This window comes from Meles meles, chromosome 13 (genome assembly GCF_922984935.1).
Source record: "Meles meles chromosome 13, mMelMel3.1 paternal haplotype, whole genome shotgun sequence".
Taxonomy (NCBI): Eukaryota; Metazoa; Chordata; class Mammalia; order Carnivora; family Mustelidae; genus Meles; species Meles meles.
This window is the reverse complement of record NC_060078.1, coordinates 57,009,462-57,025,747: the sequence shown is the minus strand read 5'-3', so window position 1 is coordinate 57,025,747 and position 16,286 is coordinate 57,009,462. Positions and strand designations below refer to the sequence as shown.

At 49.7% G+C, this 16,286-nt stretch overlaps 2 protein-coding genes across 8 annotated transcripts in view; one reads left to right on the top strand and one right to left on the bottom strand.

Annotated features, from left to right (window-relative positions):
• The window catches only part of MMS19 (MMS19 homolog, cytosolic iron-sulfur assembly component), a 33,013-nt gene extending 26,717 nt beyond the window's left edge, over positions 1-6,296 (top strand). For all 4 annotated transcript variants that reach the window (XM_046027625.1, XM_046027624.1, XM_046027626.1 and 1 more), the window contains 14 exons: positions 57-206; positions 1,110-1,265; positions 2,070-2,169; positions 2,713-2,815; positions 3,137-3,205; positions 3,423-3,549; positions 4,019-4,119; positions 4,263-4,319; positions 4,454-4,640; positions 4,960-5,042; positions 5,171-5,335; positions 5,417-5,476; positions 5,738-5,838; positions 5,918-6,296. In XM_046027625.1, coding sequence (XP_045883581.1) covers positions 57-206; positions 1,110-1,265; positions 2,070-2,169; positions 2,713-2,815; positions 3,137-3,205; positions 3,423-3,549; positions 4,019-4,119; positions 4,263-4,319; positions 4,454-4,640; positions 4,960-5,042; positions 5,171-5,335; positions 5,417-5,476; positions 5,738-5,838; positions 5,918-5,945 — 1,487 coding nt within the window. In that variant the 3' untranslated portion in view covers positions 5,946-6,296. The remainder of the gene's footprint in view (positions 1-56; positions 207-1,109; positions 1,266-2,069; positions 2,170-2,712; positions 2,816-3,136; positions 3,206-3,422; positions 3,550-4,018; positions 4,120-4,262; positions 4,320-4,453; positions 4,641-4,959; positions 5,043-5,170; positions 5,336-5,416; positions 5,477-5,737; positions 5,839-5,917) is intronic.
• Positions 6,297-6,525: 229 nt separating this feature from the next.
• On the bottom strand, positions 6,526-16,197 carry ZDHHC16 (zinc finger DHHC-type palmitoyltransferase 16). 4 transcript variants are annotated; one of them, XM_046027830.1, is made up of 11 exons: positions 16,011-16,197; positions 12,135-12,382; positions 11,757-11,951; positions 11,520-11,608; positions 11,107-11,135; positions 10,358-10,491; positions 10,176-10,223; positions 9,229-9,314; positions 8,445-8,568; positions 7,922-7,992; positions 6,526-7,115 (listed from the first exon to the last, which is right to left on the bottom strand). In XM_046027830.1, exons 2-11 carry the CDS (start codon positions 12,375-12,377, stop codon positions 7,001-7,003), a joined length of 1,134 nt encoding a protein of 377 aa, XP_045883786.1. In that variant the 5' UTR covers positions 12,378-12,382; positions 16,011-16,197; the 3' UTR covers positions 6,526-7,000. The 4 variants fall into 4 exon arrangements, with proteins under 4 accessions (XP_045883786.1, XP_045883787.1, XP_045883783.1 ...); XM_046027831.1 differs by lacking the exon at positions 16,011-16,197 and adding an exon at positions 15,827-16,004; XM_046027827.1 differs by lacking the exon at positions 16,011-16,197 and adding an exon at positions 15,735-15,755.
• Positions 16,198-16,286: the final 89 nt, after the last annotated feature.

The window sequence follows — 16,286 nt, the reverse complement described above, 5'->3', positions numbered from 1 at the left end:
GGGGCCTTCATGTTTGCCGTCACACAACAAAATCATGTCTCCTGGGTTGCTTTCAGGGGAGTTAGATTTGGCTAGAGGGGATGAGCCCACCAAACGCTCCCGGCATCTACGCTGTTTGCAAGCCTTGTCAGCTATATCAACACATCCCAATATTGTCAAGGAGACCCTGCCTCTGCTGCTACAGCATCTCTGCCGGATGAACAAAGGTAACAACTGGGAATAATCATCAGGGGGCTGGGCTGAATGGGGAACCGTAGGCAGCTTTGGAGTTGATGCCTCTAAGCCAGTGGTCCCGTTGGTGCTCTGTGTAAGAGTCACATGGGAATCTTTTAAAAATGTTGATGCCTGGGCCTCACTCAGTTCAACTGAGTCAGTCTCTGAGGAGAGATGGGGCTTGAACAACAGGAATTGTTGAGAGTCTGGGTGATTTCAGTGTGAAGTCAGAATTGAAAAGCACCACTCTAGGGCCATGCTACTCAAAATGTGTTCCATCAACCAGCAACCTGGGCACCATCTGGGAACTTGGTAGAAGTGCAGAATCTCAGGCCCTACTGATGAAAATTTGAGCAGGGTCTCCAACTAACTCCTATGCACCACTGCTCCAGGCATAAGTGACAGCAGCTGTTGCTGCTGTGAACCTATGCAAGCCCCCTGTGGGCGCTCACTAATTTCCTAAGCTCCCAACTTTGCACGGGCCAGCTCTTCGTGGCAGAGCCGGTGGGTGTTCCAGCAGCCATTACGTAGCAGGAGTATGGCCGGGGTTTGACTCCTAACTTTGCACTTACTGTGACCCTGGGAAACCACTCATAGTTTCATTTAGCCTCCACGTCCTCCTCTGTGAAATGGAGGAAATGATATTCTCTGGGCGTTATGAAAACTAAAGGAGAAAATGTATGCGTGCTTCTCCTGCAGAGCTGACTCCCAGTTCTGCTCCAAAATCGGAGTAGGTGAAAAAGAGCAGCCAAGAGAATACAGTTACTTGGCTCTCTATAAGATGCTCTTGGACTCTTTAGTCAGTCATCTTTGATTATTCTTCCCATAGTCCGTATCTGAAACACCTGGAAGTGCTTTTAAGAAAACTTGACAGAGAATATTTTCTCATCACACAGGGACTGTGGTTGCAGAAACCAGTGAAGTTATTGCCGTCTGTCAGAGCCTCCAGCAGGTGGCAGAGAAATGCCAGCGGGACCCCGAGAGCTGCTGGTATTTCCATCAGACAGCTGTACCTTGCCTGCTTGCCTTGGCTGTGCAGGCTTCCATGCCAGGTGACTTTTCTGCAGCCCAGACTTGGAGCTAGCCCGCCTCTAGACCTCTGCCTTCCACTAGTGTTGAGCAGCACTGTCACCCTGAGGCTACCGCTGGTATTACATTCTGTACCAGCAGAGGCTTCTTTTGAATGCTTTGTCCCCAAAGTGAGATTTCACTTCAAGCAAAGGGTGCCAACCTGACCGGTGTTAGCAACACCAGAACGATGGATACCTTTTTTCTCTATAATTGCTATGTGATTAGTTAAAAATTAGGCCCTGGAATTAAGCTGACCTGGTTGGCCAGCTTCAACTCCACCACTTGTTAACTTAAGTGAAGATACTTAGCCTTTGTATGCCTCTGTTCCCTCACTTATAAGGGGAAGATAAAGAGTAGTATCTGCATCACAGGGTAGTTAGTAAGGATTAAATAAAAACGTGTGGTGCCTGGCAACATAGTACGTAGTATGTACCTATGGGGGCTCCCTGTAGGTAGCTGCTGTGATAATGAGGATCTGTCTGACTTTTAAGTTTGGGAAAAACTAAAATATTCCTGAAGTTAAAAAGATTGTGATAGTTAGCTTTATTCTCCACACTGCCAGCCTAAGGATACCACAGAGTATTCAAGAACTCGTTGTGGCCCACGTTAGCCACTCCAGCTTCTGGGGTTGTGCTGGTGCTCAGGGCTTCTGGGGGCCTTAGCACTACTAAAGGACAGGGTAGAAACTGCTGCCATTGTGACTAGAATTGTGATGATGACAGGGCCTAATCATCTGAACCACAGTCATGGCATGGTGATGGTGTATGTGTGTGTTGATTTTTCAGAGAAGGAACACTCAGTTCTGAGAAAAGTACTGTTGGAGGATGAGGTCTTGGCTGCCATGGTATCTGTCATTGGCACTGCCACTACCCACTTGAGCCCTGAGTGAGTATAAGCATTGATGTGGCTTGATCCTAGGCAGGAGGATAGCAGTCTTGGAGAGAAGCCGCAGATAGCTGCCTTCGGAACTGTCCTTTTACCCAGAATCAAATGTGGAGGGAGTTGGTTTGCTGGCAAAGTAAAAGAAAGTAAAAGGGAGTTGGTTTGCTGGCAAAGTAAAAAGGTTAGCACCATGGATTATGAGAGTGGGGGAAGCATGGGCTAATGTTTCTTAGCTACAGATGTGCATAAGAATCACCTGTGAAGCATTTTTATTTATTTTTAAATTTATTTATTTATTTTGGAAATATACGTTGAGTTCTCTGACTGGATTATAAGCTCCAGAACAGGGATTTAATCTGCCTGGTTCACTGCTAAATCACCAGGGCCTAAAATGGGGACGGTTCTTAGTACATAATATATGCTAAATTAATACTTGTTGAATGCATGACAGATCATGATCTGGCCTATTGACCTAGTGACGCTCATGTGAACTGAGGGTACTGCAGAACCCTGGCTCCTTGGTGATACATAGTCTTCTATCCCCAGCTTAGCTGCCCAGAGTGTTGCCCACATTGTGCCCCTTTTCTTGGATGGCAACATTTCCTTTCTGCCTGAAAACAGCTTTCCTTGCAGATTCCAGCCATTCCAGGTAAGGGTCTAATGGACCAGAAGAGAAAGAATCTTGGACTTCTTTTTTTTTAAGATTGTATTTATTTGAGAGAGAGTGTGCACAAGAGAGCATAAGCGGTGGAGGAGAAGCAGACTCCGCTGAGCAGGGAGCCTGATGTGGGGCTTGATCCAGGACCCTGGGTCATGACCTAAGCCGAAGGCAGACGTTTAGCCAATTGAGCCACCCAGGCGCCCCAGGACTCCTTTCCTTCAAATTTTTAGGGCTAATATGGGATAGGTTTGGGGGCAGACAAGCCTAGTGCTGCAAGACAGGCTTGCTAGAGCAATTCTTCTTTCATAGGATGGCTCCTCAGGGCAGAGGCGGCTGGTTGCACTGCTTATGGCCTTTGTGTGCTCCTTACCTCGAAATGTGAGTACATTTGGGGAGTACCCTAGTTTAACCCTGACAAGGGGAGGCAGCTCCCAAGTGACTTCTGGTCAGAAACGTGCTGTAGGCTAAGCTGATCTGTTTTCCTCACTGGAGAATTTAATTCTCATCCATTCTGGCCCCTGCTGCCACTTTCTACTGGGTATCTCTTGGAGTGCAAGTGTTCTCTTCGTGCATCACATGGTCAGGTTTTGTGTAGGTGGAAATCCCTCAGCTGAACCAACTCATGCGGGAGCTTGTGGAGCTGAGCTGCTGCCCCAACTGCCCGTTCTCCTCCACCGCCGCTGCCAAGTGCTTTGCAGGACTCCTCAACAAGCTCCCTGCAGGTACTGAGACGAGGCTGGGGGTGGGAGCCTCCTGGAAGCAATTACTGATGAAATCTTGGAAGTTCAGCCTTTACAAAAAGGAGCTGCTAATAATATAATAGGGACTTCAAGGGACAGTGCTTGGGACAAGAGTCAAGACCAAAGTTGGGCAAAGCTTATGGGACATAAGAAGATAAGAGGGTTCAAGCAGAGTGCTCTGTCTAGGTCTGTCATCCTACTCCCCACAGGGAGCTATTAGAGATCATTTTTTTTCTAGAAGTAGACCGCTCTTTCCAAATACTAGTACCCCTGTGTTATGAGATACCAGGCTCTCATGCTAGTGTCCTAGAGCTGAGTAGGCAAAGTCACAGCCAGATTGATACTATTCTCTTCTAAAGGCTTCTCAGGGAGCCCTGCATTTAAATGATTTATATCCTTTGTTGTTAAAGGAGAAATGTGTAGCCTCTGCATCAGTGTTCCTTATTTTTAGGGCAACAGGTGGATGAATTCCTGCGGCTAGCTGTGGACAAAGTAGAGGCTGGCCTGAGCCCTGGGCCGTGTCGTAGTCAGGCCTTCACACTGCTTCTCTGGGTAAGAAACCAGAATGGATTCTGATTAGGCAGAGACAGTTGTATCTGGTTAAGTGAAATTTCTCCATTTGACTTTGAACCATAAGCATGCTTCTTGGGGTTCTGGGATTCAAGAGTCGTGCTCTGTTCTCTTTCCGATTACAGGTAACAAAGGCCCTGGTACTCAGATATCACCCTCTCAGCTCCTGCCTTACAGACCGGGTAAGTCAGTTCTGGAGACAGGAGAGCTGAGGACCTAAACAGAACTTCCTTATTTATCATCCTAGAAATGACACCATCCTCCTCTTGAGTATTTAAGATTCATTCTTCTCTTCTGGTGCACGTCTTTTCTGCAGCTCACGGGCCTTCTGAGTGATCCAGAACTAGGCCCAGCAGCAGCTGACGGCTTCTCTCTGCTCATGTCTGACTGCACAGATGTGCTGACGCGCGCTGGCCATGCTGAGGTGCGGCTCATGTTCCGCCAGCGCTTCTTCACAGATAACGTGCCTGCTTTGGTACAGGGCTTCCATGCTGCTTCCCAAGGTGAGAGGGGTCTAAAAGAAAGGCCCCAAATATATAGACCTTTCCTTTGCTTGGGGTACATTTTCTCAAATAATTTGGGACCTGAGTGCTGCTTTAGAGCTGTAGTGTCACCTATACCTGAAAGGCTAAATTTCCCAATGCTTATTCCACGTTTTTTCTTTAATGAGTCTCTGCCTTTTCTGAGCTTGAAGGTTTGGGGGGGGGGGGTTTCCCCAATCTTTAGCTCAGCTGATGTCCCAGCTTCATCAGAGATTGGAGTTGAATTCCCAAGCTTTGTCTGAGATCAGTGTCTCCCTAAGCTTCTCCATGTTTTTTACAGATGTGAAGCCAAATTACCTGAAGGGCCTGTCTCATGTACTTAATAGGCTGCCTAAGCCTGTGCTCTTGCCAGAGTTACCCACGGTAAGCCCCGCAGTCAGAGCCTCAGACCGGGGGACTAAGGCAGTGTCCCCAGCTGGGGCATGATGAGATGGAGGAAAAGCAGGCTTATCACATACATGATCGTGCCTGCCTTCTCTGTGGCCCTTTAGCTGCTTTCCTTGCTGCTGGAGGCCCTGTCCTGCTCTGACTGTGTAGTACAGCTCTCCACCCTCAGCTGCCTTCAGCCTCTTCTGTTGGAAGCACCCCAAGTCATGAGTCTTCACGTGGACACCCTCGTCACCAAGTTTCTGAACCTCAGCTCTAGCCCTTCCATGGTGCGTTAAGCCCCCACAACTCTTTGGCATCTATGTGTCTCCTTCATGGGTCTCCTCTCACCCCCTGGGATTGTGTTCCAGGCGGTCCGGATTGCTGCGCTGCGGTGTATGCATGCTCTTACTCGTCTGCCCACCCCTGTGGTAAGTACCTCTTTGGCCTGGACCCTTCTTAGAAGAGCCAGAGAAATACCTTTTTGCCTTAACAAGCAGGACTGGCCACCCTGCTGTGTGAGGTATGCACAGTCAAGCATTTACCTGACTGCCCTGTAATGGAATGGCCATCCTGCCACAGAACATCCTCTGGAATTGCTAAAGAAGAGGAAAACATTAGTTGTAGAGTCAGAGAAGCAGCCCTTTCAGTTGCTTTGGTTGAGCAAAGCTGTGGCTCTTCTAACTCCACAGCTGCTGCCATACAAACCACAGGTGATCCGAGCTTTAGCCAAGCCCCTGGATGACAAGAAGAGATTGGTGCGAAAGGAGGCAGTATCAGCCAGGGGAGAATGGTGAGTTTCCAGGTCATGGGCAAGAGGGAATTGAAATGAGCCTCACTGCTGACGCTGCCAACATTCTTTTTGCCTACAGGTTTCTGCTGGGGAGCCCTGGCAGCTGAGCCCTCAGTCCCAGCCTAGGCTGTTCCGCCAGACAATCTAACCTGGAATTACTAACTATCAAGCCATCTTGCCCAAGGCAGGGAGATCACTGGCCTCCAACTGCCTCTTCGTGGGCCACTATTGCTGGCTGTTTAACATAGGAATCCTGACTTCTAAGGCTTTGTGAAGTAACTGAGTGAGAGACCACTTGTGTTTAAAGAAAATGCTTAAAGAGTCTTAGGGCTCTTCCATTTACTTGTCAGAAGAAGGAAGATGTGCTGCTGTGGGGTGAATGCAGATGAATGTGGCTTTGAGGACCAGGATGATGGATGTGTGTGTACCTACTGGAGAATAAAGGTTTCTTTTGGTAATGGGGCTGTCAGATATTTTCCCCCTCCCCACGTATGTCTCTGTGGCACCTAACTAGAGCACCACTGCATAAGCTAGAGGAACACTAACAACAGGGACTCGCCAGAAATTCTTGGGGGCATCCACCCCTCCAAGTAGAGCACAGGAAGCATGACCAAAACACATACTCACCAGGCCCTGACTCTGACTTCTCCCTTCCTCACCCTCTAGTAAAAGCAAAGGGAAGCTACGTATCTTTAAAAATCAAATACCTTTATTTTTCACCTTCAGCAGCATGTGAGAAGTGGCAGTGACCTCAGCAGTAGGCATGGTGTCTTGCCCTGTTGAGAAGCCAGAATCTCTGCTCTACTGTTCAGGTGTTTCCTCAGACAGCAAGTGGAAGAGGTGGTGGCCAACCCCAGTGCTGGAACCTGGAGGAGGCTGGGGTCAGCACCTGGCAAGGTTGCTAGCTGCCTAATCTCCAGTCTGGGGCTGGAACTTCAGTTTGCCTGAGCTGAGTAAAGGAACATCAGTCCTAGGATTTTTCCACATCGTGCCTTGTTTCTGCAGTAGCCAGGAAGATTGGTCCTTGAGTTGTCCCTGCACGGTACTCTAAGGCAGGCTCACTGACATTTTTGCCCAAGGATCCCAAGAAGCTACCCTTGGAGGCCCTTGAGACAACGCAGGAAGCAGGGTGGTGCTCAAGCTGTGGCTGACACAATCCAGCTCACACTGCCATCACAGAGGCCGAGTGAGCAGTCACCCAGGGAGGGGGGTCCCAGCTCATTCCATTCCCATGGGGCAGATGACTGGAAGGTAATAGCACCCGAGTAAGCCAGTGTCTGCAAGAGAAAACAGAATGTCTGAGTTCTAAGAGTTCCTGGTCCTCCTTCCTGATCCTCAGTCCTCAGCAAGGATTCAAGGTATCCTCAAGCTACGATGGCATTAATCCCAAAGGTAACAAAAAGTTCTAATTTGTCCCACGTGCCCTCTGGTGTCTTGAGGGCCTTTAGAGGTTTCAAGCGAAACTTCTAAGGGGCCACTCCAAGCAGTGACAGGCAGGACTGCAATGAGGACGGGAAAGGGAAGAGGGCAGGTACTTCTGGTCTTCTGGTTACTACTGTCTTAGTTGCAATTTGAAAAGTGGTTTACCCTTGTCTCTTGGGCTCAGGGAAGGAACTTCATTTTGTTGTCCTAGGACTTGTGTTACAAAGAGATGACTACAATCTCACATGTTGCTGGCCTGAACCCCAGATACTGGCATACAAATGGGAAGAGGTTGTGTCCTACCTAGAGGTCCCTTCTTAACAGCAGCTCTCTCAGGGCTCTACTGTGGTCATCTGTAAGCCACATATGCATGTACACCACCCAGTTTTGGCCTTAAGCCCCTTTGGCTCAATTGAACAGTGATCTCTACTCCAAGGCTAGATCTGCAGTGGTCCAGTATGGGAGCCACTAGCCACATGTGCCTATTTAAATTAGTGACAATTAAATTAAAAATATAACTTGTGGGTGCATTAGCCACATTTCAAGTGTTCAGCAACCATATGTGGCTAGTGGCTAATATCTTACACAACATAGGTACAGAAAACTTTTCTTATCACAGTGAGTTCTATTGGATGGCACTTGACTAGATATTATACTTTACCTTCCTGTATCCACACCCAGGAATACCTTCCAGTTGTCCAGGCAGCCATAGTTGTAATGATTCCTAAAAACCTACAGCCAAGAAAAACAGGTTTAAAAAAACAAACAACAACAACAACAACAAAAAACAGGTTTTTTACAAACCCCTTTTTACTTAATTCCCTCCTGATTTTATTTTATTTTTTTAAAGATTTTATTTATTTATTTGACAGAGAGAGATGACAAGTAGACAGGCAGGCAGAGAGAGAGGGGAAAGCAGGCATCCTGCCGAGCAGAGAACCCGATGCGGGACTCGATCCCAGGACCCCGGGATCATGACCTGAGCCGCAGGCAGCGGCTTAACCCACTGAGCCACCCAGGCGCCCTCCCTCCTGATTTTAAAGCCTAAATTGGCTAAGCTAAGGCTCAGCTAGGCAAATTCTGATCTTTTATGAGGCCTGCCCCTTATTGGCCCTGGCCATGGCTTCTGTTTCCAGGACAGCAGGTTCAGATACCCTCCACCCCAAGCCCTCAGCCCTACTCACTCTGCCCTTGGCCTGCAGCCGACGTCTCTCCTTCTTGTTGATGTGCCTTTCAATACTAGTCTCACCTCGACTGATGAGAACAGCATGCCATATAGTTAGGGCACCCAAGGCAAGTGCTACGGAACTAAGAAAAGAGGGGCCGAGATTGGTGGGGTGCTTACAGCAGGGGGATGCTACAAGTAGGTTTGAATCTGAAACAGCTGAGCAATGATCCACTTGGAAACCTCTCTAAGTCTTATCTCCCAGCCTATGTCATAGGTCAGTTGTTGCTTCATTATGTCTATTAAAAGCATCAATGAAGAAGCATCAACATGAGCAAAGAATAAATTACGTGGAAAGAAGGATGGGGAATCAAATCTGTGCTGCTAATAAAAATGGTCCATATTTCCTAAAATACCCATGCTTAGGAAACAGCAGCAGGTAGTGAAAGCACCAGGTTTAGAATAGGCAGCACACATTTCTGATCCCAGCTCTCCCAATCCCAGCTGTGATCACACAGCAACTCACTTCACCCTCTCATCTTCAGTTTTCCTCATCTGGAAATTGCACTGTCCTACCCTGAGGTAGGAGCTTAACGTACCTTGGCACATAACACTCAGTGCTAGCATCCTTAGTGTTCCCTGCCCCAAAACACTGAAGAAAATGAAGCACTGACTCTTTGCCAAGCCAAATCACACTAAGAACAGCAGCAGATGACAGGTGGGTCCCTGCCCACACATGGACACTGGAACGGTTTTCCTCTAGCTGCCCCCCACTTAAACTGTCAAAAATGAGCGTTTAATACCTGCACAGGAACCAGAGGTAGACAAGACTCTTGTGAGTCACCCTTTCTCGGAAGGAGAAGGTGGGTGGTGGGGTCTGGTGATACGTCTAGAAAAAGAAGAGCAGGGTGGTTCATTTGCTCTGTTGGTCTCTACCACAGCCCCCAGCACCTGCAGGCAGGGAAGTGACCAAAGCCCAGGGTGAGAAAGTAGGGAGTCAAGCCACAGAGAACTCAGGGCAGCAGCCAGATGGGTGGGCCAAGCCCGGCGGCAGCATCATGTGGACACATACTGGGCAGAGCGGGTCTGGACAGAATGGCAAAGCACAGGAGGAGCCAACCCTGAGCCTTCAGATTTGACAACACAAATGGGGCTCCAGGGGAAGCCACTCCACTTCCCAGCGAGAACGCCCTCACTATGTAGCTGCAATCCTCAAGAGAGAAGGCCGGGCCCACACCCAGAATACAAGCACAAGCAGGGAGAACTGAGCTCCGCTGAGGGCTGAAAGGGCAGCAGAAGTAAGTGGTACAGTCATGACCCAAGACCTCTCAGAATTAGGGGTCCTAAAAGGCCCAGGAGAAGGGATAATCCTGACAACGGATGCAGAAAGACCAGGAACAAAGGGTGATCAGACTGGCCCAGCCTGATCTCTGTCCCCTGGAACCCCATTACACAGACTAACACAGACTCCTTGCTGCTCAGGCCATCACCAAGGCAGAGTCCTCACTCGGCCCAAAAAAGGTGATAATGGGATAGAGAGCCCAAAACTGTCACAAACCAGGGATTTTAGTTTACCCCAGGCCACAGAGCCTGCCCGTGGCAGACAGCCTCCCAGAATACCCCTGATCCAGTCTTGAGAGGCCCCTCAGCCAGCCTCTACAACTCCACTAGCAGGTGGGCCCCCGCTGCCTCAGCAACTCTATACCCCCTGGCCTGAGCAGCAGGAGGCAGTGGGGTGGGGACAGCCCACCTGGTTGGCAACCGCCTGTAGTTTGTTCTTGTCGAGTTGTTTCATTTTCTAAGGGGATGGAAAACAGTGCTGGTTATACTCTTAGGCCTCTAGGATGGGGGTGCTACCAGCCCCACTCCTTAGGGACAAATTCCATGCCCCCAAATTCTACTAAGCTATCCTGCTCCTAACCATGGGCTCACCTCGATGGCAGCATAAGCTTCCCGAAAAAGGTCCCAACTTCCATAGCTGCAGTAGACACAGCCCAGAGTCATGAAAAAGCAGAAAGAGAAGAAGTACCGATGGTTATAGTGGCCCACACAGTTGTTTAGCCAAGCTGGTTGGGGGAAGGATTAAGGATAAGACCAAATACAGCTTCTAGTCTCTCTGGTTCATCCCTGCTTCATAATGGCATCATCCAAACACAGGGCTTCCAGTCACCAAGAACTATATCCCAAAGGCAGAAAAACATGGGACTGTTCCCAGAGGTTAAAGTTTTTCAGAGCCTTCACCAGTCCCACTGGGAAATTGTGAAAACTGAAATCCTTCAGCAAAATGAATCTGCCAATACTTCAACCTAGCTTAGGTTAACCAGTCACCTGTAAGGGACAGTACAAAGGTACCAGTGGTTCCATTTGGCACACCCAGTGGACACCATGAAGCCCAAACAACTCTTAACATCCCACTAATGTAAGCATGACAGTCTACAAAAGAAAACTATTAGAATAGATCCCCTGCTCCACGAAGATCTGTCCCAGAACTTAGAAGCCTCCTGCTTTTCCCCCACCAGCCCTGGCCCCAGAGATGGCCAGTCCCCACCACTCCTCTTCTACTAACTTTTACGAGCCCAGTGTTCTTGGAGGGATGATGCCTTGGTTGTGGCCCTTAACCCAGTTCAGGGCTCTGGAGCTAAAGAAATAGGCCTCAGGCAGAAGAGATCATAAAAGGATACGGCAGTGGTGATCCATCTTCAGCACACACCTGTGAGGGAGGGACACAGGCTCTGTTACGGTGGCCAAGGTTCTTGAGAGGTCAGTGCCCATCCTTTCCTACAAGGCCCAGCATCCTGCTGAGGTGGGAAGGGCACAGACTTTGAAGAGAGCCAGGCCTTGCTTCCAAACCCTGTTTCATTGGCTACATGATCTTGGACAAGGTTAACTCCTCTCTGAAGCTCAGTGTCCACAGTGGTGACAATGCCTAACCCAGACCATCCTGAGGACCAGGTGTCACGACGTGAGGGCACAATGCCTGGTATATGATGGGCGCTTCATAAACGTCTTCTCAAACTTTAGGTCTAAATTTTGCCCTAGGGTTTCAGCAGAAGGGCCACAGCCAGGGTTCACAGCAAGCAAAGCCAAGACCCACCTATTGCAGATGCTGCAGTGGTGTGTTCGGGCTGGCTTGGGGTAAATGCACTTCTTACAGATGGAGACTGTTGCGATGTCATTCCTGCCCTGTGCAGAGGGAGAAATGCATCATGACAATGGCGGCAGCACAGTTCTGGACCTCAGAAGGTACCAAGGCACTCTCCCTCCCCAGTCCTGGGGCTGGCTCTCCCAGCCTGCAGCTCTATCCCTCCCACATGGCCCTGTGGGGACCGACCTGCGGTGGGTATCCAGGTGGAGTGGTGATGGCCTGGTAGTAATGGAAGACGATAAGGATCAGATTCCAGTGGCTGTAGAAGAAGTGCCAGCAGAGCCGTGGCACTGAGTACGTTCGGAGGATGAGAGGCAGGACACACAGGTAGGCAATGGCCACGATGGAGCTGGTCAGCACAATCACCAACACCACGAACACCTGCCCACACCAGTGAGGTTCGGGAGACACAGTCAGAGTCTGCCAACACGAGGGGCTGACTCGGCAATTTCCCTGGGGTAGGGGGTTGGTGTGGGTCCCAAACCCAATGTGGGTCCACCAGACACATGTCCTTCTACTATCCCAAAACAGCCCTTTTCCTGCTCCCTGGGCATCATCACTCACCACCCCACACCAGCGGATCACGTTGTCCACCAGCCAGTAGATAGGCTCAAAGGCAGCATCGACAGCGGTGTCACTGCCCCCAAAGGAGTTGTAGAGCAGGGAGCGCAGGCAGACCTTGCCATAGCGCCAGCGCTGTACCAGGCCCCGGAGCAGAGGTGGGCAGCGGCGCCTGTAGCCCAGGAGCAGAAGCAGGCGCAGGCAGAGGCGGGCGGGCCCCAGCAGCAGGCTCCGCTGGCCCCGCATGGCTCCTAGGAGAGCACACCATTGTGAGGAGCTAGTCAGGTCCTGTCCCTCCCTATCCTGCCAGGGAGGAGGGGGCAAAGACCTCAGAATGAGGCCCACCTGCGCCAGTCACCAGCTGTGGCAAGTAGGAAAGTCACTTCACTTCTCTGCAGAATAGGTGGCGCCAGTGTCCCAACCAGATTACATGGGGTAGGGTCTAGAGGTTCTGAACCTGCAGAAATCCTACTTCTATTATACCACATGGATGCAAAGCAAATCCAAGATGAGGCACACCTAAAGTAAAGAGCCACAATAAAGGGCTCAGGGAGAGGCAGGCAGCTCTTGGCCAAGGCAGGGTCTTTGGAGTTGTCTGTGTAGACAGAACACTGGGTGGAGCACAGCGGACAAGCACCACACCTCTGTGGGCAGGGCCATCACAGGGGAGGATTCCCAGGGTCTCTTGCCTGCTCTAGCCCACCCACCCACCTCCAAACAATTGTTCTTCACCAAGGAATGGGTCCTACATCTAGATCTGCCCTGGTGCTGAATCTCTGCAGAAGATACTCATCTTTCCTCCTTCCTCCGGGCTAATGTTACAAGCCACCAGACCCAGCCTGGTAGCCTGAGAGTCCTGTCTCCTGTCAGGACACCTCAGCTACCCTACATGACATCAGATGCTTTGTCTCCAATTCCAGTCCCAGCCCCACCAAAAGGATACAAAAGCCAAGACAACTTCAGGTGTTCACAGCAGAACACCACCACAGGCAGGAGACCGTGGCAGTGGGAGGGGGGCCTTCGTGCTGTGGCTCCTGAAGACCACAGAGCCTGTCCTCTGTGATGAGTCTCCCCTGGCCAGTCCTAGCTGGACACTCATGAGTCTTCTCTGCAGCTGCTGCCCTTGCCCCCAAGCTTCCCAACCAGAACCAGCCTTCCCAGCTCTGCAAGTACCTTCATTCCTCTATGTGAGTTCTACCTGACTCAATAGCCATGGGAGGTCAGCTGCCCAGGCAACGTCCAGAACAGAAGTCATGGGCTCCTTCAATGCTAGTCTCATCAATTCTGCAGATCAAAGCCCCTACCAGAAAAGAAATTATCTGATTTTCCCCTACGGCTACTATGTCCTCAGCAACTCCACTGACTTATTTAACAGGCAGCTCAAAACCCAACAGAAACTGGAGGAGGCTGCTCCACTGTAGTGATGGTTTCAGTTCAGTAACTGGAGCAAGGTGCTCTCCTTGCACACTGGCTTATCACTAGACGCCTTTCAAAACAAAAACAAAAACATTTCATTACATTCTTCCACAAGCCCTGTAATGACTTAAGGCAAAAGAGAATCTGGCAGACAAGGCCAGCCAAAGAGAAGACAATTCAGTAAGGATCTACTCTGCATCAGGATAAAGAAACTGGCCATTCTCATCACTCCTAGGAGCTAAGAGACTTCAGAAGTAGTGTAGAAATGAGAGAAAGGAAAAAGTCAGTCTTCCTCCTTCCTCTTGAGTTGGGAGTCCTGTTGCTTGGAACCATGATTTGGCTTGAAGTATGAATTTTCAAAATAGTATATGGCCATAGTTAAATGTAAGAGACAAACGTTTTACCCCACAACAAATCCAAGTGACTCAGACTGTCCCCATCACTGTTCATTCCCTTACTGTGGCTAATGGAGAGTTTCCTATTTGCTAAAATACTCTTTATAGCAACAGCTTGCAAATAAGACGCATTCCTCGCCTGTTAATAAACAGGAGTTATATGCCATCTCTCCCATCTACAAAAAACCCAGAAACATTCTTTTTCAGATTCTCCACTTTTCAGACTGTCCTCAACCACCTCTGGTATTCCTGAGCTCTGTAGGAAATGCCTGTCTCCAGGACTAGACTTACTTTCATCTACCCTGTAACTTGACAAGTTAGGATTCCATTCTGCACTTAAGTAGTTCTGTGACCTTGGGCAAATCACTCAGTCTCCTTGTGTTCTCATTCAGTGACAGGGTACGGTTAAATGCTAAGTTCCCTTCCAGCTCTAACCCTCTATCATTCTATATAGACACTTGGTTAAGGTATAAATGAAATATTTACAAAATGCTTAACATGATACCTGGCTCACAGAAGAACTCAATAAATGCTTGTTAAAGAACAGAGGACACAGAAGTGGTGAGGCTGGTCCAACGTCTATCTGTGCTACAAATAATAGCGAGTGCACTCCTGCCAAAGTGATAACACTAAAAAAAGTGTCTGATGCTATCATTCTTTATGGTCAGTGAAGAGAAAAGGAAACCATGGTTAGATCATAGTACTTAAGAGCAAGAAAGGGGGCGCCTGGGTGGCTCAGTGGGTTAAAGCCGCTGCCTTCGGCTCAGGTCATGATCCCAAGGTTCTGGGATCGAGCCCCGCATCGGGCTCTCTGCTCTGCGGACAGCCTGCCTCCTCCTCTCTCTCTCTGCCTGCCTCTCTGCCTACTTGTGATCTCTGTCTGTCAAATAAATAAATAAGATCTTAAAAAAAAAAAAAAAAGAGCAAGAAAGGATTTTGGAAAACATGTCCAACCAGAAATCAACCCAAACATGTAAACTGAAAGCTTGTAGATGCAGAGCTACACATCAGATTTGAGCAACTCATTTTAGCTACTGGGGTTTAGGGGGTTACAGGGATGGCAGGGAAGAGATACTGTGGTCCATGAGATTACACTTCAACATACGGAGTTCCTTACTTCTCAGGAAATTGGAAAAACAGAATTGGAAAAAACTGTGTTGTGTGTACCTTGTGGTGGGGTGCGGAGAATGAGAGTGAACACAGGAGGAAACAGCAAAGCTGAGCTTCACTATCACCCCAAGCACAAGCCCTTAGCACTCTGATCCCTCAGTAGCAACCACAGGCCATAGTGACGTCTGCCACCAGATTAGAGGGGATTGAAGTCAGCCAAAGCACTCCCCTCTTTCCAAGGCTTTAAGTCACCATCTGTTTTCCAAGGGGAAACTGGATTGGTGGGGGCTGGAGGGTTTGCACGGGGAGAGACATATTCCAAAGCCACCAGAAGGCAAGGGAAACTGAGATGAAAGTTGTAGGAAATCTCATCTGGACAAGGATGCTGCTCTCAGGACGTCTGCTGTGTTAAGCAGTAGTTGTCAGTCATCAGTAAGAGCAGCATTCTGCTCACGTGCAGACTTCCCTTCCGGACTAACACGCTTGAAAGAGAAAAAGTTAAGCATGGGCCCACACGACCTGAGATTCGCTTGAGATGATCCGACTGCAAGATCTGAAGTTGCAGTCACAAAAACCCGGAAAAGGTTTTACTTCTGAATGGGGTGGCGTGGTCACAGTGCGGTGGACTGGAAGTGGGGAAAAAAAAAAAATCAAAAAACTTGGGTTCCGGTTTGGGCTCTACCTTGAACTATCTTTGAGCCACCAGACAAGTCAAATCCTGTCTCTGGATCTGAGTTTCCAAATCTGTAAAATGGGCAACTTGAGTTGGCTGACCTCCTTCCAGCTCCGCGCGTTACAGCTCCCCAAGGGTGCACTCCGCCAGGCTTGTGCTGGGCAAGGCCGTGCAGGGCGGAGCAAGGAGAGAACAGGAACCCGGGTTCAGGAAAAGGCCCGAACAGGGCCCGACCCTAGAAAAAAGGGCAGCACTGGGGAGCAAAAGCCGCGGCTCCGCTCTTACCTGCCGCCCGCCGACTCCCCAGTCAGCCAAATGGAACCCCCACAGCCTCCGCCGCCGTTCACTGCCACCCCCTCCAGCTCTGCAACCCGGCCAGGCCGGGCTCAGTCCAAACAACCATCGCCCGCCACCCGCAGCACCAGCCCGCAGCCTGGGACCCGCCGCCAGCCCATCCTGGACCACAGGCGCACGCGCAAGCGTTCCGGAGTCCCGCCCCCAGACTGGTCCTGGGGCAACCTGGGAAATAAAGTTTCTCGGAGGAGAGGCTCCCGATGATCA

Bases quoted from the DNA above. Each gene is read 5' to 3' on its own strand.
- ZDHHC16 (XM_046027830.1), bottom strand. From the start codon at position 12,377: ATGCGGGGCCAGCGGAGCCTGCTGCTGGGGCCCGCCCGCCTCTGCCTG. The intron at 11,952-12,134 runs GTGAGTGATGAT...TGGTGTGGGCAG, and splicing joins TGATCCGCTGGTGTGGGGTG to GTGTTCGTGGTGTTGGTGAT. The intron at 9,315-10,175 runs GTGGGCTGTCCC...TTCTTTTTCTAG, and splicing joins TACAGGCGGTTGCCAACCAG to ACGTATCACCAGACCCCACC.